A 24,129-nucleotide genomic window follows, 5' to 3' on the forward strand; every position below is an offset into this window, starting at 1 on the left:
GGCAGCCCTCCTTATAACAGAAGCAAACTCAGAGTACCTGTGTACAGATTCAGGGTAGGTAGATCTGCTAGTGAGACGAGGAACATGCTCTTCTGATGGCTTCCATTGTCCCTGTGCAATCAGAAGCAAGCTCATCGGCTGAGAATGAGAAGAGTAAACAAGGGTAAAGTTTGAAATGGTGTGGAAGAGGCTTCAGAGAGTGAATTGTTAAGGCCAGCAGTGAATTATCTAGTGGATTTTCCAGAACAGCGCTATCTCATAGAAATATAATGCAAACCATCCATGGAATATTAACTTTTCTAGTACCCATATTGAAAACATGAAAAGAAATAGGCACAATTAATTTTAGTGGTATATTTTACTTAACCCAACATATTCAAAATATTATCATTTCAACACGTAATCAGTATAAACAGTATCAAGATATTTTAGATTCTTCTTTTTTAGTAATAAGTTTTCAAAAGCCAGTGTGCATTTTACATTTTCAGCACATCTCAATTCAGATGAGCCACATTTTAAGTGCTCAGTAGCCACGTGCGGCCAGTGCTACCATACTGAACATTGCAGGTCTAGGAAATGAAGTAGGGCTAATGGAGAATGCCAAGGGTCCCTGGAGACTGGGAGCCACGAGCTGAAGTGAGATTGGTATGGCTGGGTGTTTTTCTCCAGCCATATTCAGAGCTCCTCTACAGACGTGGAGTAGGCAGAGAGTTGGACTTGACCAGGGATTGAGTTTTGCAAGCAGCATTCAACCAAAGGGAAAAAAGGGAAGGGAACTGGTGGCATGTGGCACCAATTGATTATGCAGACTGACCGTAGAACATAAGACACCAAAGTTAGCATGGGGTGGGGGAGGGGTGTAAAAAGGTGGTAGGGGCAACCAAAGTTCTGGTAGCATCATAGAACTTTAAGAACTGTAGATGCTATGCAATATACAAAGATGTCTAGATAATCCCTGTCTTCAGCAAGCTAATCTTGACAGCAGATTTACCAACAGCTATGCTATTAAGATGTCATGTGATAAACACCAGAAAAGTAGCACAAAATGTGTTCTATGGGAGTTTAGAAGAGGAAGAGTTCACCTCTGGCTAGGATGGCCCATGAGGGTTCATGGAGGGGGTGGTGGGTAAGTCAGATCTTGAAGGATGAATAGGATTTTTGTTAGCATATAGGAAACATGGTACAAAGTGAGGAAAAAGCACAAGCACAGACAGAAAATAAAAAATGTTCACTATTTCGTTGGGTAAGGTAAAAAAAAAAAAACCTTAATATTCATTGAGGGAATCATTAATTACAATAGGGTAGCCAGCATATAAATAATGATGGGTCTTGAAAGAAAAGTACAGAGCTAATTTCCCTGGGGGAAGAAAGACCTCGTCATAAAAGAAAGGCATCCCCCCAGAATACAATGTTTCTTAGGTGTGGGAAAACTGAGTGGCAAAGATTATTCTCAAGAAATAAATGCCCACCGCTTCTCAGCCTTTTGGCTAAGATCAAGTGAAGAAATAAATGCCCTTTATTTCTGGCCCACCTCACCCCTACACACACTCATGCACATGTACACACATGAGCACACACACACACACACACATGCACACAGACACACAGAGCATCTGCCTTTCCTTTAGAATTCAGTATCATATACTTAGTTCCCTTCTCTGGAAATGGTCAGTTACGTCCAAAGAGAAGCAATATGTTTACCTTTCATTCTCAGATTCTGGAAGAAAACATTTAGAACCAACTAGGATTAGAGTGGGTGAGATTAAAAAGGCTTTGATTACTATTAACACCTTAGAAATAGCACTGTACTCCCACCACGCAGACCCAGTTGATGATTCTTTTAGAAAACAAGATGCACATAATCACTATAATCTTTTTTTTCTAAATCTGTTGCTGTTTCTATTAAAATTTTAAGGAAAAAATAGCATTTTACTTTGGCTCTCAACACAGTCATCATTGAACAACAAGAAATTTAGTTTTTCCTAAGTATGTGTGGACTGTTGTTGAAAGAAAAAAAAAATCACCTTCTCTCTTCCCGGCTCTAAACGGTTGGGGAAAACTGCCAGTAGATCCACTCCTTTCCTTTTTTTAAAGAATTTCCTACTTCAATCAGAATATTTAGAAACAGTAAAAGCTAGACTTTTCCACATGAGACTTTAATAATACTGTGCTTTGTATTTACATATCATACATGATTGGTACTTCATAGCTCACTATCACTTTAAGTTTTTAAATTAGTATATAAAAGCACAAGGTTTAGAAGCAACTCTTCTCTGCTCAACAGTAAGTTATTAATGTCAGGATTGAAACTCATAATTACTGACACATATAGTCCTACAAAGATCGTTCTTATAAAAGGAAGTGTCCAGTAAGTATTAATAGAACAAAGCAATTATCAAATATCTCATTTATTCAAGGTAATTTTAAGAACCATGGAACTTTAATTATATAAATAACCACATTAAACCCTTTAGACCTACATTAATATGAATACAAATTAAGATATCATTCAATAAAAACTAATAATATGAATAAATATATACATACATAATCAAATTAGCTTCACAAAGTAGAATGTATTTCAATCAGAGTCAGCGAATAGGTCAATATACTTAAAAATATGAACTACTGCTTTAAAAAAATTTCATTAACATGCTATAATCCTGAAGGCTACAGATGCCACTGGTCAGACTGCTCCATGTACCATCAAGTCTTTCCCCTTTGGATATAAAAATATCCATTGTCTGCTGACTCAATTAGGAAGGTAAGGTATCTGGTTCTCTTAACAGTGCTGGCTGTGGTTTTACTCCCGATGCCTTTAACACTCATATGTCTGGGAGATTCTGTAAGATCTGTCTCAAGGAAGCACAGGCTACCATGTGGGCATCTGAAGGAAAATTAGCAAGTGACTGAATCAGCTTCTTGACTATTGTCTTCAAACACTGGTGGGCAGCATTCAAGTCTCTGTCAAACTGCTGTCCTTCAATCTGTAGAGCCAAATGACTGCAGATGTTTCTAAACTCAACACTATCCTGAAATGAACAACAAACACAAACAAGAAATTAGATAGGTTATGGGGGACATTTGTTGTACTTTGCTTACCCAGCTTCCATTCTTTTCTCTTCTGGTGACAGCACTCTGGTTTTTTTTTTTTCTTGGAAAACTACACCCCATTCTTAGCCTATGCAGTTGGACCAAAGCTGATCACAACTCCAGGGACCAGGCCAATCACAGCGTGGACTGATCAGAATGGACAGATGATCTAAGCCAAGGCCAATAGGCCACAGGCCCAGAATATCTGCTAGACAAGACCTAAAGAGGATCTGCTATCCTCTTTAACTGAGGCTATTGGAAAATATCTTGCCACCATAAGGATAGCATCCAAATGAGAATGCAGCCAACACAGAAGAAAGGAGAACCAAGAGATTAAAAGAGCCAGATTCTAATCTAATACTTTCTGAGTATGTGGCTCTAGCTATACTTGAACAATAAACCCCAAGATTTTTTGGCCATCTGGGTCAATAAATATCACTTTTTTACTTAACCCAGTTGGATTTGAGTTTCTGTTACTTGTTCCTAAAAGAACTGTGACAAATACACAAATAGCCTGTGTTTCTATTATCCCATACTCACTGTGTTCAGTAGTTCAGTATTCCAATACAGAATTTGTTATTTAATGGACATGGTCTCAAGAAATCCCCAAATGCCAATTTAGAAAGAACAGTTCCCAGGTAGTTTAAAAGAAGGAGGTAACTCTATATTTTTAATCCCTAAATGGTTTATTTTCTAAAATCCATTGCAAATAAATGGTACATTTGGATGATTCCACATCAAAGATAATGTTGAATATAAGATCTCTTTTCAGTATAGGGAAATGACATCCCCTGGACTTCTGGGTCTGGCAACAAAACTATAACTTAGTTTTCCTAAGGAATTCTCTTTGCTACTGAATTCCTAAAATTCTAAATAAAAATAGGGCAAACATCCTTTCTGAGCTTGCAAGAAAATAAGATAAATCTCTCAGAAGCCAAAAATTTTTAAAAGATTATTTTAGCTGCCTACCAATACTATGAAGAAATGAAAGTTAGTCTCTCTTGGGCTGGGTTTGGGATGGAGAGTAAAGTTGTCCCTGAGAATGTGTAATAGAGGACCTGCATCACACAGTCATTTGACTTTGGAATTGCCCTCTGTACTAGATGAACATCCTGGGAACACTCATGCTAAGAAATTAACTTAAAATTTTGAACTGGGCTGAAATAGCCATGAACACATAGCAAAAACAAACAAAAACCTATTCCAGGGAAACGTGTCTGCAACCATTGCCCTACAATAGTATTTGCATAATGCCTATGTTGAAGATGGAGTCAAAATATGAAATTTAAAATACAATCTACCATGATATAGCAGATGCAATATGGGACAAGATTAAACTCTAAGAATTTAAAATAGAGACTATAAAATATGTTTTAAATCAGCAGTCTCCAACATTTTGGCATCAGGGACCGGTTTTGCGGAAGACAATTTTTTTCCATGGCTGGTGGTGGCAAATGGTGTCGAGATGAAACTGTGAAACTGTTCACCTCTGATCATCAGGCATTAGATTCTCTCTTTTTCTTTAAGAGATGAGATGATAATTTATTTATTTTAGTCAAATAATTAGTCATCCTTAAGTATTTCTGCATGCTTTATCAAATAAAAATTATTTTATGATTGGCAAAATTTTCTTGTTACCAATTATAAAATAAACCCAGTATGCACCTTAAAAAATCACAATCTTTTTCCTGAAAGGCAGATCACAACATGCTGACTATTTCATAATAAATTGAAGGTGAACAAAGGAGAAAATGCAGTACATTTGTACTTTGAAAAGAAACTAATTTCTAATACTTATGTGTCACCTTAATACTCATGTGTCACCTTATTCTGGCTGGCATATAGTAGATGGCCCACAAGTGTTCAGTGATTGAATGAATGATTGGATGAATAAATATTATTCTTGAAAAAAATCATCTCAATAATTACTTCCTGATCATACTGGATACTGTCAGGTATAGTTTCAGAAAATATTCTGTAATTTAATTAATAAAACCGAGAATTAGAAGAAAGAAAATTTGCTGCTAAAGTACTGCCAAATATCCAGTTGTGTGGTGTGAATTTGGTAGCTTCGATAAGGCCTTCTTATTTACTCTAAAAATTTCTAATATTTTACTTGTCGTATTAGCCACCTATTATCTGATGATGAGTGGCTGGAATTTCTCTGTTAAATCTTCATTCTCTTAGCCCTAGTTTTACAATGATATTTAAGTGCAATCATTCTTGCAGATATTAACAGGAACACCTAGTGCTTTTCTTAACAACAAATTGAACTAAGATTATTGTTTTTTATTATACTTTAAGTTCTAGGGTACATGTGCACAATGTGCAGGTTTGTTACATACGTATACATGTGCCATGTTGGTGTGCTGCACCCATTAACTCGTCATTTACATTAGGTATATCTCCTAATGCTATCCCCCCTCCCCCGACCCCACAACAGGCCCCGATGTGTGATGTGCCCCACCCGGTGTCCAGGTGTTCTCATTGTTCAATTCCCACCTGTGAGAAGGAGCACACAACCTAGATCCTTCTCATGCTCAATTCACAATAGGGTTTGTGCTCCTATGAGAATCTAATGCTGCTGCTGATACAACAGGAGGAGGAGCTCAGGTGATAATGCTTGCTAACCTACTGCTTATCTCCTACTGTGTGTGTGGTTCCTAACAGGCCACAGACCAGTTCCTGTTCATGGCCCAGGGGTTAGGGACCTGTGCCTTAAGTGATTAAAGATATAGAAGAAGAAATCAGAAAAGTGTTTTAAGAAAAAACAGCCTTGCAAAAGAAGCCAATCCACTTCTAAAAAATGATAATTATAGTAGAAATTTAAAACTTAATTGACAGCTTAAACACCTGATTAAATATATATAAAGTGAGGATAAGAAAACTAGATAATAAATATGAAAAAAATACCTTAGAATGCAAGATTACAAGTTGAAGATGTGGGAAATATGAATGAGAAGTTGAACAACATGGATGACAGAATGAGAAAGTCCAACAAACACTTCTAGGAAAACAACAGAGAGAATGAGAAAGAGGCAATATTCAAAGAGAACAATGGATTAGAATTATACAGAGTAGATCCAAAACAGAAATCTTTATATTAAGGAAGTAAAATATGTCATAGGGAGAACAAGTTAAGTGAAATCCAAATCTAAACTCATCGAGGCAAAATTACTCTTAAAGGCAATCAGAAAGAAAAATACAGATGGACTCCAACGAATGACAAGACAGCAGCTGATTTCTCACAACAACAATAGAGAAGACAATGGAATAATAGCTTCAAATAACTGTCAACCTAGAATTTTTTTTTTATTCCTACCAAACTATCATTTAAAACTCAGGGAAAAATAAATATGCTCTCATTTAAAAGGGCAGAATTACCACTAATAGACTCTCACAGTTAGATATTTCTGAAGACATAATTCTGAGAGGAAATTCAACTGAAAATGGTTGAGATTCAGGATGCAACAGTGAACAAAGAAACTCAAACACATGCTATAAATCTAAAGAATTCATTGTTCAAAACAAAAATTATAAAAACTAACGTGGAGTTTAGGACATCTAAATGTGGTAAATGAATGACGGTTCATTTTAGAACCATCTGAGCAAGATGTTTCTCAAATGCTGAACAGCAGTGACATGTCGAATGGAGTGGCACTCTAAGCACTGTATTATTCAAGAGAAAGGTGGCAAGCTCATAAATTTCAGACTTGTTAGGTACATGTGTGAAAAATGTAAGAGTTATTATTAAAAGTAGAGAAATAATACATAAAACTTCAAAATCAGCAGAGGGAAAAGATGAATTAAAATTTTATTGTCTGGGCACAGTGGCTCATGCCTGTAATCCCAACACTTTGGGAGGCTAAGGCAAGCAGATTGCTTGACTCCAGGAGTTCGAGACCAGCCTGGGCTACATGGCAAAACCCTGTCTCTAAAAAAAAAAAAAAATGCAAAAATTATCTGGGCAAGAGGGCATGCACCTGTGGTCCCAGCTACTCAGGAGGCTGAGGTGGGAGGATCACATTGAGCCCAGGAGGTCAAGGCTGCAGTGAGCAATGATCATGCCATTGCTCTCCAGCCTGGGCAACAGAGCGAGACCCTGTCTCAAAGAAAAAGAAAAAAACAGATTATTGACCTTATGTATATAGAAAGTAAACTTGAGAAATAAAGATACAAACATAAGGCAAGGTAAACAGAAAGCACTAAAAAAGATAGTAGTAAGCCTACACATATCAGAAAGCACAACAAGTGCAAAGCAATAAACTCACCTTTTGGAAGATAGTGATTACTATATTGGTTTTTTATGCTGTTTACAAGAAACACATTTAAATCTAAAACCACATAAAGATTGAAAGTGAATGGATATTTAAATATATGCCAAGCAAAGAGAAGCCAAAATAAAACCAAAAAAAATCATTATTTGGGATGAAATAAACTATGACTAATAAAATGAATGATTCCCCAAGCAGACGTCACAATTTTGTACCTGTATGTCCCTAATATGATAATCATAACATACATTCAGTCTACACACATACAAGCTGATTTTAACCTAGCTTCCTCTGAAACTAGATAGATCAAACAACAAAACAGAGAAAGACTGAAAAACACTAATCACAAGCTTGAGCCAATGGAAATAAGAAAATATACATTATTGTCAAAAATATGTGGACTATTTATAAAGCTGACTATATTATAATGTCACAAAGCAAATCTCAACAAATATCAGAAAGACTCTATCATGCAAATCACAATGCAAATAAATGAGAAATCAATAACATAGATACCCTTCCCAAAACATGTGTGACTTAGAAAACCCACTTCTAAATAATTCATGGATCAGTGAAAAAATAATTGAAAATTTCAAATACTTTATACTGAACTATATCACAAATTTGTGGGATGTAGCCACAGTGAGAAACACTTTGACTTAAATGATTATGTAAATAAAGAATAATCCCTGAAAATCCATGAGCTAAAAATTCAACTCAATAATGTAGGAAAAGAGAAACAGATACTGTCACTCAAAAAAAATGGAAGGAAGAACTAAAAGTTGAACCAAAGTTTGATGAGGGACCAGAATTTCCTTCCTAATTCTGTCTATAAGGGGAAACTATTCTTCTCCCTATGAAAACCCCTGTTTTTTTGACCAAGAAGGACCTTGGTTTCTGACAAAGTGCTTATTAGAAAACATCCCCCAGAAGCAAAACCAATGTTCATTTCAACTTAGCAAACAGTGGCAGCAGGACCACCTGCGAGCTAGGCGCCAGGACAGAACCATACCATGCTCAAGGATTCGCAAGCTACCATACTTTTTGTTCTTGTCTCTTTAAAGCATTCTTGCTTCCCTACCTTTGTGTGTTGCTCATTTCTGCCCAGAAGGTGTGAAAGAGCTGTTTAGATCAAGCCTGTCCAACCTGTGGCTCAAGATGGCATTGAATGCAGCCCAACACAAATTTGTAAATTTTCTTAAAACACTGCAAGATTTTTTTTTGTGATTTTTAAAAAAAATTTAGCTCATCAGCTATCAGTAGTGTTAGTGTATTTTATGTGTGGCCCAAGACAATTCTTCTAATGTGGCCCAGGGAAGCCAAAAAATTGGACATCCCTGCTGTAGATGACCTGTCCCATAGCTTATGGGGTGGCCTGTGTGCTGAAGCATACTGCTAGGGAATGGGAAAGTAGGAGAGAAAAATCACTCTGGACTATTTCCTCAAGATCCACATCAAGGAAAATTGTCCGATTGCTTTATAGAAGTAATCCAACACTAAGTACAAAGTATAAGGATCAAAGAAAACATGCAAGGGGAAATTCAAAATAGAAGGAACCACTAAAACATGTGCTGACATGTGCCTATTAGCCAGTGTGCAAAGGAATTCATCACCCAAAGAAGACTAAAATGCCTTTAAAAATATAGTTGTGGGCCGAAAACCTGAAGTCAATTTCACGTTTTACTGTAAAGAATCAAAGAAGGTGTTGCTTGAGGAAATTACATGTACAATAAAATCCAACTGCTGGGCTGTACTGGTCCCTGAGGCCCTGGGCAAACTTCAGATCTCTGGCAAGCTTTGCAAACTCACTTTATTTTACTATTCTAGTACAGTATTTCCTTTTTATCTTTTCTCAAATATATTAGCAAAGAAAACAAATTAATAGGAATAGGCTTTCCATGGGACTCTTAAGCCAGGGTAGGGAAAAATAAAACAGGTGTGTGCTTCTCTACCATTCCAGAAGGTCTGAAGGCCAACTCTGGATCCAATAATCATTGCCTTCGACCAAACTTCTGCTGAGTCTGCAATGGAAGGTAGGGGTCACAAGTCACAGCATTAAGGCAATAGTATATTAAATGGCTCATGGGCTTTCAGTAGAAACTCACATGATCAATATTGGTGATGATTTCACTTAGGATGCTTTCCATTCAACAACAAAGCCTATCCTCCCAGCCGCTTTTATTTAGCAAATCCCAGATGCTCCCAGAAATGATGTAATATCCTACACGATGCTTTGAGTACTTTGCCAGAATTAGAACTACATGGTTGAGCAATCTAAAAGCAGGTTTTGAAACTTCTAAAGCCTTGTGTAATTTCAGACTCTGGATATGAAATGTATTGATTACTACAGCAGTCCAAATTGATGGCCAGCATTTACATTTTTAAGCCAGTTGAGATACTCTCATGTGACTCAACTGATCTATTGGGGTAATGGCCTTGGCCTGTTTAACTCAGCTAAATGAATTAGTTAAATTTATTTCAAATGTGTATCAAGCCTCCACCACATGACTGGATAAAAGGCAATAAGATATGGTACTTGATCTATAAAGAGCTTATAACCTACTAGAGGGAAATGAGACACATAGATCATATAGCAAATGTCCATTGCAGTATGATGAGGGCTATGGTAAAAACACAAAACCCCAATTCTATGGAAGAATAGACATGTATACACTCATAATTTAAGCACAGCACAGGGTTCACGCAAAGCTCGTTCTGTCATGTGATTCCTTCCTATAGAGTGCTGGGTTTTTATTGTTCAAAATTCATTTGGACACACTAGAGAAATTCATGTGCTTAGGAGGCAATCCAATCAAAGAAATAGCTCTAGTTTTTACAATATGGCTTATTAATTTTTAGCACATATCTGCCCTGAGGTAGGCAGAATAATAGCCTTTCAGTACCTGTATGTTACCCCACATGGCACAGGGACTTTGCAGATGTTACTTAGAATGGGAAGCTCTCCAAGTCATTACAAAGACCCAGGGGATGGAGACACAGTTCATTCCTTCAAGAGCACTGGACTTGCCATCTGAATGCTGGTTCTACCCCTTTGGCCAAGCTATTATGGCTATTATGCCTATGGAACACTCAGTTTTCTCATCTGTAAAATGGAAACAATAATAGCTACCACAATGAGGGGTTTCAAAAGTCAAATTAGCTCATGGATATGGAAGCTCTTTGTATTTTTTAAGTGGTCCTTTACATTAATAACTAAACTTATAGTGGACTCTGTTAGATGTTGGGAGATCAGTAAGGAGGAGGAGAGGGGAGGGGAGGGGAGGGGAGAGGGAAAAAGAAAGGGGAAGGGAAAAGAAAAGAAAAGAGAAAGAAAAGAAAAAAATCTGCCTTGTAGAAACTTAGAATCTAATTGATGAGATGAAATCTATTTGCAATTTTTCAGTAGGAATGTCACAAAAATAAGATTAAGGTTCAACAACAAAAGTGGAGGCCATCAGTAAGCTTTTTGCAGAAGAGGGGAATGGAGGCTTGCATGAAGTATCAGAGAAGTGGTAGGTGGGAAGGACTACATTAGATACTACAAGATAGATAGGTGGTATGGAGGAAAGCATTATTTGGCTTATAGGCCCCTGTAACCAAAATAAATAACAGAAGCCAAAGTGTGGAGTCAAGAAGGGGCTGGGTCAGGGAGAAGGAGAACATTAGTCTGAAAAGAATAGAATTTTGTGTTGAATATGAGGACATGATTGTGTGGAAGGCCTTGAATGTCAGAGTAAAGTCCCTGAACATTTCCAATCATTGGATAACATGCAAACCAGCTTTTGAAGAACACTGGTCTGGCCCACACGCCTAAGCACCTACTCAGCACCAGACTGCAAGCTTGACTCATTCTATACTTTGTCTCACTCAGTGCTCACCACAATCCATGATAGATGAAAAGAAATGTGGCTTGGGGAGAGTACGTGCTGTAGCTAAGTAACACAGCAAGTTAGTGACAGAGTTAAAATTAACTTCTGCCAGGGTTGAAGCAGAATTGATCATGGTGGGTAAACTTTTTGATGTGCTACTGGATTCAGTTTGCCAGTATTTTACTGAGGATTTTCACATTGATATTCATCAGGGATATTGGCCTGAAATTTTCTTTTTTTCTTGTGTCTCTGCCAGGTTTTGGTATCAGGATGATGCTGGCCTCATAAAATGAGTTAGGAGGAGTCTCTCTTTTTCTACGATTTGGAATAGTTACAGAAGGAATGGTACCAGCTCCTCTTTGTACCTCTGGTGGAATTCAACTGTGAATCCGTCTGGTCCTGGGGTTTTTTTAGTTGGTAGGCTATTAATTACTGCCTCAATTTCAGAACTTAATATTGATCTATTCAAGGATTCGACTTCTTCATGGTTTGGTCTTGGGAGGGTATATGTGTCTAGGAATTTATCAATTTTCTTCTAGAATTTCTAGCTTATTTGCACAGAGGTGTTTATAGTATTCTCTGATGGTAGTTTGTATTTCTTTGGGATCAGTGGTGATATCCCCTTTATCATTTTTATTGTGTCTATTTGATTCTTCTCTCTTTTCTCCTTTATTAATCTGGCTAGCAGTCTATTTTGTTAATCTTTTCAAAAAACCAGCTCCTGGATTCATTGATTTTTTGAAAGGTTTTTCATGTCTCTATCTCCTTCAGTTCTGCTCTAATTGTAGTTATTTACTGTCTTCTGCTAGCTTTTGAAGTTGTTTGCTCTTGCTTCTCTAGTTCTTTTAATTGTGATATTAGGGTGTTGATATTAGATCTTTCCCACTTTCTCCTGTGGGCATTTAGTGCTATAAATTTCCCTCTAAACACTACTTTAGCTGTGTCCCAGAGATTCTGGTACATTGTATCTTTGTTCTCATTGGTTTCAAAGAACTTATTTATTTCTGCCTTAATTTCGTTATTTACCCAGCAGTCATTCAGGAGCTGGTTGTTCAGTTTCCATGTAGTTGTGCGGTTCTGAGTGAGTTTCTTAATCCTGAGTTCTAATTTGATTGCACTGTGGTCTGACAGACTGTTTGTATGATTTCCGTTCTTTTGCATTTGCTAAGGAATGTTCAACATATGCAAATCAATAAATGTAATGCATACACAAACAGAACCAATGGCAAAAACCACGTGATTATCTCAATAGATGCACAAAAGTCCTTCGATAAAATTCAACAGCCCTTCATGCTAAAAACTCTTAAGAAACTAGGTATTGATAAAACATATCTCAAAATTATAAGAGCTATTTATGACAAACCCACAGCCAATATCATACTGAATGGGCAAAAGCTGGAAGCATTCCCTTTGAAAACCAGCACAAGACAAGGACACCCTCTCTCGCCACTCCTATTCAACATAGTATTGGAAGTTCTGGCCAGGGCAATCACGCAAGAGAAAGAAATAAAGCGTATTCAAACAGGAAGAGAGGAAGTCAAATTGCCTCTGTTTGCAGATGACATGATTGTATATTTAGAAAACCCCATCATCTCAGCCCAAAATCTCCTTAAGCTGATAAGCAACTTCAGCAAAGTCTCAGGATACAAAATCAATGTGCAAAAATCACAAGCATTCTTGTACACCAATAACAGACAGAGAGCCAAATCATGAGTGAACTCCCATTCACAATTGCAACAAAGAGAATAAAATACCAAGGAATACAAATTACAAGGGATGTGAAGGACCTCTTCAATGAGAACTACAAACCACTGCTCAAGGAAACAAGAGAGGACATAAAGAAATGGAAAAACATTCCATGCTCATGGATAGGAAGAATGAATATTGTGAAAATGGTCATACTGCCCAAGGTAATTTATAGATTCAATGCTATTCCCATCAAGCTACCATTGACTTTCTTCACAGAATTAGAAAAATCTACTTTAAATTTCATATGGAACCAAAAAAGAGCCTGCATAGCCAAGACAATCCTAAGCAAAAAGAACAAAGCTGGAGGCATCACGCTACCTGACTTCAAACTATACTACAAGGCTACAGTAATCAAAACAGCATGGTACTGGTACCAAAACAGATATATAGACAAATGGAACAGAACAGAGGCCTCAGAAATAATGCCACACATCTACAACCATCTGATCTTTGACAAACCTGACAAAAACAAACAATGGGGAAAGGATTCCCTATTTAAAAAATAGTGTTGGGAAAACTGACTAGCCATATGCCAAAAACTGAAACTGGACCCCTTCCTTACAGCTTATACAAAAATTACCTCAAGATGGATTAAAGACTTAAATGTAAGACCTAAAACCATAAAAACCCTAGAAGAAAACCTAGACAATACCATTCAGGACATAGGCATGGGCAAAGACTTCATGACTAAAACACCAAAAACAATGGCAACAAAAGCCAAAATTGATAAATAGGATCTAATTAAACTAAAGAGCTTCTGCACAGCAAAAGAAACTATCATCAGAGTGAACAGGTAACCTACAAATGGGAGAAAATTTTTGCAATCTATCCATCCAACAAAGGGCTAATATCCAGAATCTACAAGGAACTTAAACAAATTTACAAGAAAAAAACAACCCCATCAAAAAGTGGGAAAAGGATATGAACAGACACTTCTCAAAAGAAGACATTTGTGTGGCCAACAAACATATGCAAAAAAAAACTCATCATCACTGGTCATTAGAGAAATGCAAATCAAAACCATAATGAAATACCATCTCATGCCAGTTAGAACGGAGATCATTAAAAAGTCAGGAAACAACATATGCGGGAGAGTATGTGGAGAAATAGGAATGCTTTTACACTGTTGGTGGGAGTGTAAATTAGTTCAACCATTGTTGAAGACAGTGTGGTGATTCCTCAAGGATCTAGAACCAGAAATACCATTAGACCCAGCAATCCCATTACTGGGTATACACCCAAAGGATTATAGGTCATTCTACTATAAACACACATGCACACGTATGTTTATTGCAGCACTATTCACAATAGCAAAGACTTGGAACCAACCCAAATGCCCATCAATGATAGACTGGATAAAGAAAATGTGGCACATATACACCATGGAATACTATGCAGCCATAAAAAAGGATGAGTTCATGTCCTTTGCAGGGACATGGATGAAGCCATGAAGCCATCATTGTTAGCAAACTAACACAGGAACAGAAAACCAAACACTGCATGTTCTCACTCATAAGTGGGAGTTGAACAATGAGACCACATGTACACAGGGAGGGGAATATCACATACCGGGGCCTGTAGGGGGGTGGGGGGCTAGGGGAGGGATAGCATTAGGAGAAATACCTAATGTAGATGATGGGTTGATGGATGCAGCAAACCACCATGGCACGTGTATACCTATGTAACAAACCTGCATGTTCTGCACAGAACTTAAAGTATAATAAAAAAATTAACTCCTCTTTTCAGAACTCACTCATCAGACTCGCCCCAGATCCCAAATGATGCCAGGTGCAGTAATGGCTCACAGAGCCAAGCTCAGCCATGTAGTGTGGGAGACAAGACTGGCAGGAATTATAGAGCTGTAGCTGCTCCGGTGGGGTGACAGGGGCTTCTTGGAAGCAAGTGGGAGAAGCACTAAACCAGTTTTGGGGATGGAACAAAATGCCTACAAGTGAATCGTTTCATATTTCTTTTTTGGCCATCTTCACACTATTTTTCTTAAGGTTGACTGAGTGTTATGAGTGGTACGAAGCTCAAAAATTGGCAAGGATCACATCCAAATGGAAGACTGGCCTGTTGGCCCATCCCTCCTCCCTGCAGCGTAATTGAAAGGGCTTGGCTATTTGAAAGATATTCAAGGCATCGAACCTTCTACACCCCATGTAAAACCAACCCTGAGCTAATCAGAGACCGCCCAGCTGGAGGTTTCCTTTCCTCAGCTCTGTTCTCTCCTACCCACTGTGAGGGATGTCTCTCGGAAAAACCGCCACACTGTGTACTTTTCTGCATTCTGCATTGTGCATTTATTAGGAATGCACACATCTGGAATTCTTGAACAACTGAAAATGCACCTGCAAAATCTTAAAACAGAAGACAAGTTAAGCCTGTTTTTAAAGCTTGGTACTGAAAATAAACACTCTCATCATAACTGGAGTCTTGAAGACAAGAAGAATCTAGCAGTGTGAGTCCATATGAAAGCCTGTTTTCTGAAGCCAACACCAGTGGATAATAAAGTCAAAAACCCAATATGACTTAATAGACTCTAAAATGCAGATAACATTTAAACAATCCACAAGGATTGTGCTTTTTTCTCCTACCATGTCACCTTCAAAATCACTCCTAAATCTACGTAAATTGTAAATCAGCTCATACTCACTTAACCACCGGCTCTACAACAAGTTGGCTCTTTTCAAAACAGTCACATCTTGAGATACCTTGAGCTTTATTCTCTTACACTGGCCTCCACAAGCTTGTTTCTTCTCACATTTCCCCCTCTAGCTCTCCCTGAAGCCTTCATGTCCTCTACAGAGAGCACGAAGGAAAGAGATGGAGAGATGGGGGTGGGAGGGCAGTGAGAAAGAGAACAGAAGAGAAGAAAGAGAAGGAAAGAGAGAGGAGGAGAAGAAGAAAGAGAGAGAGAAAGAAAGAAAGAAAGAGGCCGGGCACGATGGCTCATCCCTGTAATCCCAGCACTTTGGGAGGCTGAGGCAGGCGGATCACGAGGTCAGGAGACCGAGACCATCCTGGCTAATATGGTGAAACCCTGTCTCTACTAAAAATACAAAAAGTTAGCCGGGCGTGGTGGCGGGCGCCTGTAGTCCCAACTACTCGGGAGGCTGAGGCAGGAGAATGGTGTGAACCCGGGAGGCAGAGCTTGCAGTGAGCCGAGATCGTGCCACTGCACTCCAGCCTGGGCGACAGAGCAAGACTCCATTTCAAAAGAAAAAAAAAAAGGAAAGAAAAAAAGAAAGAGAGAAAGGAAGGAGGCAAGGAAGGAAGAAGTCTGTGTTGAGGCCTGTCCTTAATAAACTTCTGCCTGGCCAGCAAGTTGCTCTCCATTAAAGCAGTCCAGTGCTGGGCCCAACAAAAGAACACAAATCCCTTCTCCAGACCCATTAGCACCCTCTACACTGGATGTCTACATAAAAGGGGAGTGATGTTTTCTGTTTTAATGGGATGTTGTGGAAAACATACTATCATGAATTACGATTTGCCCCAACTTCATTTGGTTCATCAACATCTGGCTTTGAACTACAAATCACAGGGCCCAGAGCAGTCATCCATCACCTGAACCCAAGGTCAGTCTCAATAGATGTGTAACTGTGTATTAATAAAACACCCAATGAAGAACCAAAGTATTAGCCAGTCACCATTAAAAAGTCTATCATCCACAGGAAATTAAACATTTTTACTTGTGGTGTACCTACTGGAAATGCGCACAAATAACTAAGGCTCCTGATGCATTTGCTTTGGGTACCACACCATTTCCAGCTGAAAATCTAGTGAAAAGCACTTTTGTGATGGGTATAAGCACTTGATTCAGGGATGCTCACCAGGCAAACCCAAAAATTGTAAAATAAAACACTGTAACATTTTCACCAAGATGTCAAACATAAGTAGTTTTGTTTTAGGCCTTTCCTGAAGTATCTTTCCCTAAATGTTCATTTCAGAAAGCTTTTATGTCCTGATTTTCATATCATTCATATTATAAGAAATTGCAAAGCTATACATAAGCTACTTCTAGAGCAGTCACCGTATCTGTGGCTTAGGGGGAGAGAATAACAGAAATTCTGTGACTCATCAATGCACCTTTTTTCTAATATAAAAGCATGATTTTGTCACAGATAATGAGCACCACCTTGGCTATGGCTACTGATTATATAACCGTGAGCATTTATGTCTTCAATAGTATGTTAGTAATCTTTGAAGACACAAATCTCAAATTTGCAGAAGCTGGCTTCACTTGTTCAGAGGAAGACATTGATGATGAATGCTTTTTTCGCCAATAGGAAAAAGATTTGATTATTATTATTACAGTTAAAAGGCTGATGCCTCATGAATTCGTACTGACTGTTATTTTTGTGAATTCTGTTCTTGATGTTAACAAATATAGATACTTCTGGAAAGTGGCAGCGACACATTCAAATGTTTTCAGTTTGCTAATGACAAGGAAGGGAAGGATGCGAACTCATGGGGCTGGGTACTGAGAGAAAGCTTTGAGCATGTTTATGGACCAAAAGGGTCAGCAGAAAGGGGGCAGTAGAAAATATAAGGAGAGAGAAAATTGATAGAAACAGGTCCAGGGGCAAGTGAAAGATTTGCTTATTATTTTTTTTTACCGATGGGAAAAAAAGCACTCATCATCAATGTCTTCCTCTGAACAAGTCAATATTCATACTTGCAGTTTGCAATGACTGCGAAGCCAAAGCCAGCAGTTTTATGACTGCTGCTCTTGCACCACAGAATGAGAAAACCAGCAAGGACTATCAAACATGAGGGAATAATTGGTACCAGAATGCGCTCATTGAAACAGGTGAGCTCACAGGCAGGTTTCATCTGCAAGGGCAAAAACGTTCTTCTGCCTCTGAAAGTTAGCTTCCACCACAATTTCCATGAAACTTGCTTTAGAACAGAACTCTTGGAAACTATAAATGTTTTTAATTCTCAAATGAAGATAGACAAAACTCAATCAGAGTAACTTTGTAATTGGCTTGGCTAACGGTCCCTATGTGAATTAGTCATTTTCAGCAGTTTAAAAAATCCTAGACTAGCTTCCTCCTGGTGTCCTGCACACTTCTATGCTCCCTTTGGGTGGCAAATGTTGAATGCATTCCTGCTGGTATTACTAGTTTGATAGTGATGTCCTGAGTTTACCTAGTGCTTTCTGTCACTATATCAGGTGGCCATGATGGAAGGAGGTACAGAGATCATCCAGTGTTATGGACTAAATTGTGTGGTCCCCTCATTCATATGTTCAACCCCCAATGTGACTGTATTTGGAGATACGGTCTTAGTGAGGTAATTAAGATAAATTGAAGTTACAAGGTGGCTTGAATCTGATAGGACTGGTGTTCTTATAAGAAGAGACACCAAAGACATGCAAAGCTTTCTCTCTCTGCTTGCATGCACTGCGGACGGGCCATGTGAGGACACAGCGAGAAGGCAGCTGTCTGCAAGCCAGGAAGGAAGCTCTTACTAGAAATGGAATTTGTTGGCACCATGATTTTGGATTTCCAACCTCCAGAACAGGGAGAATATAAATGTCTGTTATTTAAGTCACCCCGTCTTTGGTATTTTGCTATGGCAAGCAGAGCTGCCAGGCTACGATGTGACTGTTGTAGTCCAAGCAGTGTACACAGTGCACAACATGTACAACTACGGCCCCTAAGATCTCTCACATACACAATTTCAGCATGATGTTCATAACGCCCCTAAGGGCAAGCACTGTAATGTAGGAGAATAAGTTAGATAAAACCCATCACTTCTTAGCTGCAGGGTCTTGAGCAAAGTCCTCAATTCCTCCAAGCCTCAGTTTCCCCCTGTTATAAATGTTTGTTAAGCTGGTTAAATCTAGTCTCTGCAGCAAATTTAATAAGATTTGGTACTGTTAAGCATTTTTCATCCACCATGAAGAAACTCACTGCATAGGTGTTTGCATGTGTATGATCATTTCTAAGTGTTCAAAAGGAGTATTGTGTTGGTTTCTTTAATTAAAGAGTAAAATCCTATTTTTAAATGTCTGTTATCATTGTGGTGAGAATTTTTCTGCCTCCATGCCTGCAGATTTCACTGCCTTAACCTTCTGGTGGATTGATCAGTGAGTCACTCACTGGTGACACCTCTAAGCCTGTCACTAGGCATGAGGCTAAAGCTGACCTCTAGATAGTGTAGACTTCCTGGAAATCTCTTTGGGTCATCCTAAGTCTGTTTTTGTCAATAGTTCCAGAAAAGTAGACACAGAGTTCATGGATCATATTCATTAATGTCAAGAATAGAATTCACAAAAATAACAGTCAATAAGAATTCATGAGGCATCAACCTGTTAACAGTAATAATAATGATAATCATAATAGCCCAAATAGATGGAGATTAACTTTGAGAAGCTACTGACTAAATGCATTATCTCAGTAACCCTTTAGGTTAGATACCATTGTCCTCACTATACAGGGAGGAAACTGAGGGACAGAAAGGCTAAATAACTTGCCCAAGGGCCAATGACAGGAAGTGGAAGAGTAGGTTTGAAATGCTCCATGGGACTTGACTGCTGTGCTATGCTCTCTCCACTGCAGGATCTCTAATGCCTGTCATCTGCGCCATGGGCGCAGTGAGTCTTCCTCCTACCTTCTGTGGTAAGTAACACCACCAAAGAGATCTGATGTTGGGGAGGTTCCCACGTACTTGTAGGTGATACAAAATACTTATTTCCATTCCCGGAAATCCTCCTGCAAGGATTTCTGAAATCATTCTATTGTATAAAATCTGTATGTTCCTAATTTAAAAATATACAAAACACCCTTCCAAGTCATTTGAATTAACACTAGTATTAAGGAAGCTAAGTCTGCATAACCAGCCCCCTGGAAAGACAGAATGCCATCTCCTCAAGTCTAAGTGCTGTGTAATCATTACTCTACAAACCAAGTGGAGATATTACCTATTCTGCAAACAGCAAACCAAGCAAAATTCCTAGGTGCTCCCAAGGGAACAAGTCATGCAGAGAAACTGCTCTCTGCTTCTCTCAAAAGCCCTGGCTGTTCCCAGGGGCCCTAAAACTCATTATCCCCCTGCGGGTGAACAGCAGACTCCAGTAGTTGTATACTTCTAGAAAGTGGAAGCAATACATCTAAATGTTTTCAAAGTTTGCTCATGACAAGGAAGGGAAGGATGGGGACTCAAGGGGTGGGTAAGTAAAGAGTGTTATGGACCAAGAGGGTCAGCAAAGAGGGGGCAGTAGAAAATGTAAGGAGAGAGAAAATTGATAGAAACAGGTCCAGGAGCAAGTGAAAGATTTGCTCCAGTGGAATTAACATGAATATACATGGGGATGGGGGGCAGCACATGAATTTTAGAGACAAAAATGAAGATGAGTAGAAATGCAATTTTTTAGGTAGAAAGATATTTCTGTCCACTGGCCTCTATTTTCTCAGAAAAGGTGTGAGAGGGTTGAGGTTTGGATGAAGAAGGCTTGAGGAGGATGGAAAATGTTTAGAATCAAAAGTCAATTAGAAAGGGCTAAAAGGATTTCCAAGTAGAAGTGACTGTGGCATTAAGCTAAAATGGCATAGTTTATAGTGGACTGCTTCCAGAGCAGAGGACACGGGGTTTAGTCCATTGCCACTGAGTTGGGTCAAGCCCTTAGACAGCTGTCTTCTGACCTGACTTTCAAACTGAAACCTACCCTTCTGTGATTTATCCAGGCTTCTGTGATTTACCTACCCTCTGCTTGCAAGACAATCCAAGGTCCTCAGCATGACACACAGGCCTTTCCCTAACTGGCCCCCATTTGTGTCTCCAGCATCAGTTTTTGCCTTCTGCCATATTGAACTTAACTGTAGTTCCTCCAGAGCCTCAGGCCCTTTCAGTGCTGCTGGGCCTTAACCAAAGGATTCTTCTGAAATATTTTTCCCTTTAATGTCTGGGAAATAACATGTATTTTTTTTAAAGGCTGCCTCCTCTGAGAAGCCTTCCAGGGTTACCTTAGGTAAAACTGATTGTCAGTCTCTCTTTTTGCCAGCCTTACCTATGCCCTGTATGTGCTACTGACATCACAAGTCACTTCATATTTCATCTATTTTAAAATGCACTTTTATTCACATTTTTTAAAAATCCCTGAAATCAGCCAGATGTGGTAGTACATGTTTGTAGTTGCAGCTACTCAGGAGGCTGAGGCAGGAGGATCACTTGAGCCCAGGGCTCAAGGCTGTAGTGTTATGATCGCACCTGTGAATGGCTACCACACTGCAGCCTTGGCAACACAGGCAGACTTTGTCTCAAAAAAAAAAAAAAAAAATCCCTTAAATTAGCATGTAATTTATAATCAATGGTGTATCATAGTTTAATGACAGGATTAAAAAAAATTTTGGTGATACCAAAAAAAAGTACATCTTACATTGGAGAGCATTTGGTGAAATGCAGCTTCATTTTCTAACTTTCTAAAGTGAGTGTAGGAGTGCCTCTCATCTTGCCTCCCACCCCACCGCCCCCGCCACCTTTGGCAGTGTCTGGAGACATTTTTGGCTGTATCAACTTGCGGCGAGGAATATGCTGCTGGCATCTAACAGGAGAGGAGAGAGATGCTGCTAAACATCCTGTAATACACAGGACAACCCCCGACAACAAAGAATTAGCCAGGTCAAAATGTGAATAGTACAGAGATTGAGAAACCCCTACATAGAGAAACAATACCTATTTGGGTATATAATAGGCTTTATTATGTTTGATTTTAAATAAATCTTTTACAGTGTATAGTGCAACTTAATGTATAGCAACTTTTTCCAAACCTTGGCTTGTACAGAATAGCAACTCTTGAGACATATTCTAAGCTCTCCTCATCACCCCTCCCCAACTCCTTCTGCTAGATGCCCCAGGGAAATAAAATACAGCAATGCTCCTGGTCAAAATCTGAAAGCCAGAATGTCTCAGAGAGATTTCGTGACCTTAAACCAAGTAGGTTAGTTAATTTGGCAAGTCCAGGACTGAAACCCAGACCCCCAGATTTCTGCAGTCTCACTCAGCCTGGGAGACAGCTGCTCCCTTCCCGGGCTAAATTGGCTAACACAGTTTGGTACCTTAAGAGGAAATGTGCCCTACCTATATGAGCTGGGTGACTTAGCAAGAGTTTAGCATTTAGTATTCACGCTTTAACACCCGGGACCCACCCGGCTCTCACCCCACTTTATGAGAATGTAGGTTGACTCTGTAAGACCCCTTAGCTCTGTGGGGAATTGGATTTATGCAAAAAATAATAGTGATTCATGAATGTGAAGGAACTTTAAATAAATGTAGATGATTTCATCATACAAAAGGCAGAAGGGACTTAGTAAGTGTATTTAAGGCTCTGGAGGAAGCGTTATTAATTTGGAAAGTGGGTGGGGGGAGCTGTCCTCTATTCCTACAAGCTGCACGTGTGGAAAGGGCCTTTCTAGCGCAGGAAGCTGATTTATGTGAGAGAGGAAGGAGTTCCAGGGGGAGGTTTTGGCAAGGCAGTCCCCACATCTCGGTTGTGCCAGCCAGGCGGGCCTCAGGTGGGTCTGGGGCTCCCTGCCCCTCCTGCTGAATCCCCAGAGTGTCCCCCGCCCCCTTCCTTCTCCCACCGGGGCTGAATCACAGTGGGCTGCAGTGTTTGGGATCCTGCGATCCACCCATCGCCATCCCAGCAGCCCCACCCTTGGAGGATGGGAGGTTACCCTGCACGCCAGAGGGGATGGCGGAGGCCAGACTCACCTTCAGGTGAATGGGAAAGGACCGCTCCTGCTGGAGGGGCCCCAGCAGCGTCTGCTCCACGCTGACCAGCTCCGAAGTCGAGTCCACCACGCGGGCCAGCGCGCTGCGCATCGCCATCTGGGCCAGGGTGCAGGGCCCGCGGTCCCGGGGGAAGGGCAGCAACTCGGCGCCCCCCTCAGCGCCTCGCACTACCTCCTCCTCTGGGGAGTTCGCCCGCGCCGCGGTTCGCCGACTCCTGGTCCCCACGCCCCCGCCCCGCTCCTCGGGCCCGGGGCCCGGCCGGGCCCGCGGCGGGCCTGAGCGACCGGCTGGAGCGGTGGACACGTGGTCTGGGTCCCGCGGGTTCCCGGGGGCGACTGGACCGTCCCCCCAGCCCCACTCCTGCTGCAGCAGCTGCAAGGTCTGCAGAGCCACCATTTGGTGGCTGATGGAGGCCACTAAGGGCGCAGGGCTGGCCATCGCCTCCGCTGGCGGCTCGGCGCGTTCCGCGTGCAGGTGAAGCAGCAGCGAGGGAGGCGGGGGCGTTGGGGTCGCCAGGGTCACATTTTCTAACCCGCGGCTCTTCGGCCTCTGGGTCTCACAGCGTGTGTGGTCGGCCCCGCCCCCGGCTCTGAATCGGTGACCCGTGCTGGCTTCTGCCTTCGCCTGAAGTCCGAATCAGGCGTGTTCTGACCCAAAGCTGCCTGAAGCGCTGCTCGGTGTGCACTTGAAAATCAGCGAAATGCTGAGCGTTGCTTCTTCCCTCTCTCCAGGGCTTTGATGAGAAAACGTGCTGCTTTGTGCGGGCGCATCCATCGGCGGGGATACCCCGCCCCCACCTCCTTCGAAGGATGCCTGCCAATGACCACTGAGGTCTGGGAGGTGGGGGTGCAAAAGACCCACTCTAGGGCAAAAGTACGAAGGGCTCTAGAAAAACTTGCAAAAGGAAGACTGTGCCTTTCCCAACCCAAGGGGAATTTTCAGAAACTTGTTGAAGCAGCCTTCAAGGCCTTGCATCCCCCAAACAAAAGAAGGAGGAGTTGTGTATCTGGAAGTTCTGCTCTTCTCTGCTTTGCTGGGTGCCACTTGAGCACCGAGAGCCTGGTGGCTGAACTAGCATCAGCAAGCCTCAAGGCCCAGGCCTGGCACTGCCCAGAAAAGCCTAAATGTTTTTTTGTGACACTCCCAAAAGACTTAGGCAGCAAGGTTGAAGTTAATCCTTTTATGAGCCATGAACTTAGGGACAGCTGTACAAATAGTTGCTGTTTTTTAATTAAACCCAACATGGCTACTTCCTTAACTTAGAAAAAAGCGACTAGCAATGTTATGCTTTGATAGATTGGAAACCATGGGTGTGTGATCACACTTAAGAAAATAGAAGATATTTGAGAGGAGTGGTATGGAAAACCAGTCCGGAGCAGCATTGTTCCTGCTTGCTTTCTGCA

At 40.4% G+C, this 24,129-nt stretch overlaps 1 protein-coding gene and 1 long non-coding RNA gene across 2 annotated transcripts in view; one reads left to right on the top strand and one right to left on the bottom strand.

Moving 5' to 3' along the window:
- The window catches only part of LOC134757006 (uncharacterized), a 42,057-nt gene that overhangs the window by 12,641 nt on the left and 5,287 nt on the right, over positions 1–24,129 (top strand). Inside the window, exon 4 of the long non-coding RNA XR_010130582.1 lies at positions 19,555–19,614. This is a non-coding gene — a long non-coding RNA (uncharacterized lncRNA). The remainder of the gene's footprint in view (positions 1–19,554; positions 19,615–24,129) is intronic.
- Positions 336–23,496, bottom strand: DLEU7 (deleted in lymphocytic leukemia 7). Its single transcript, XM_004054527.5, has 2 exons — positions 22,706–23,496; positions 336–3,032 (listed from the first exon to the last, which is right to left on the bottom strand). Exons 1-2 carry the CDS (start codon positions 23,162–23,164, stop codon positions 2,826–2,828), a joined length of 666 nt encoding a protein of 221 aa, XP_004054575.4. The 5' UTR covers positions 23,165–23,496; the 3' UTR covers positions 336–2,825.

Source organism: Gorilla gorilla, chromosome 14 (assembly GCF_029281585.2).
Source record: "Gorilla gorilla gorilla isolate KB3781 chromosome 14, NHGRI_mGorGor1-v2.1_pri, whole genome shotgun sequence".
In the NCBI taxonomy this organism is placed as follows: Eukaryota; Metazoa; Chordata; class Mammalia; order Primates; family Hominidae; genus Gorilla; species Gorilla gorilla.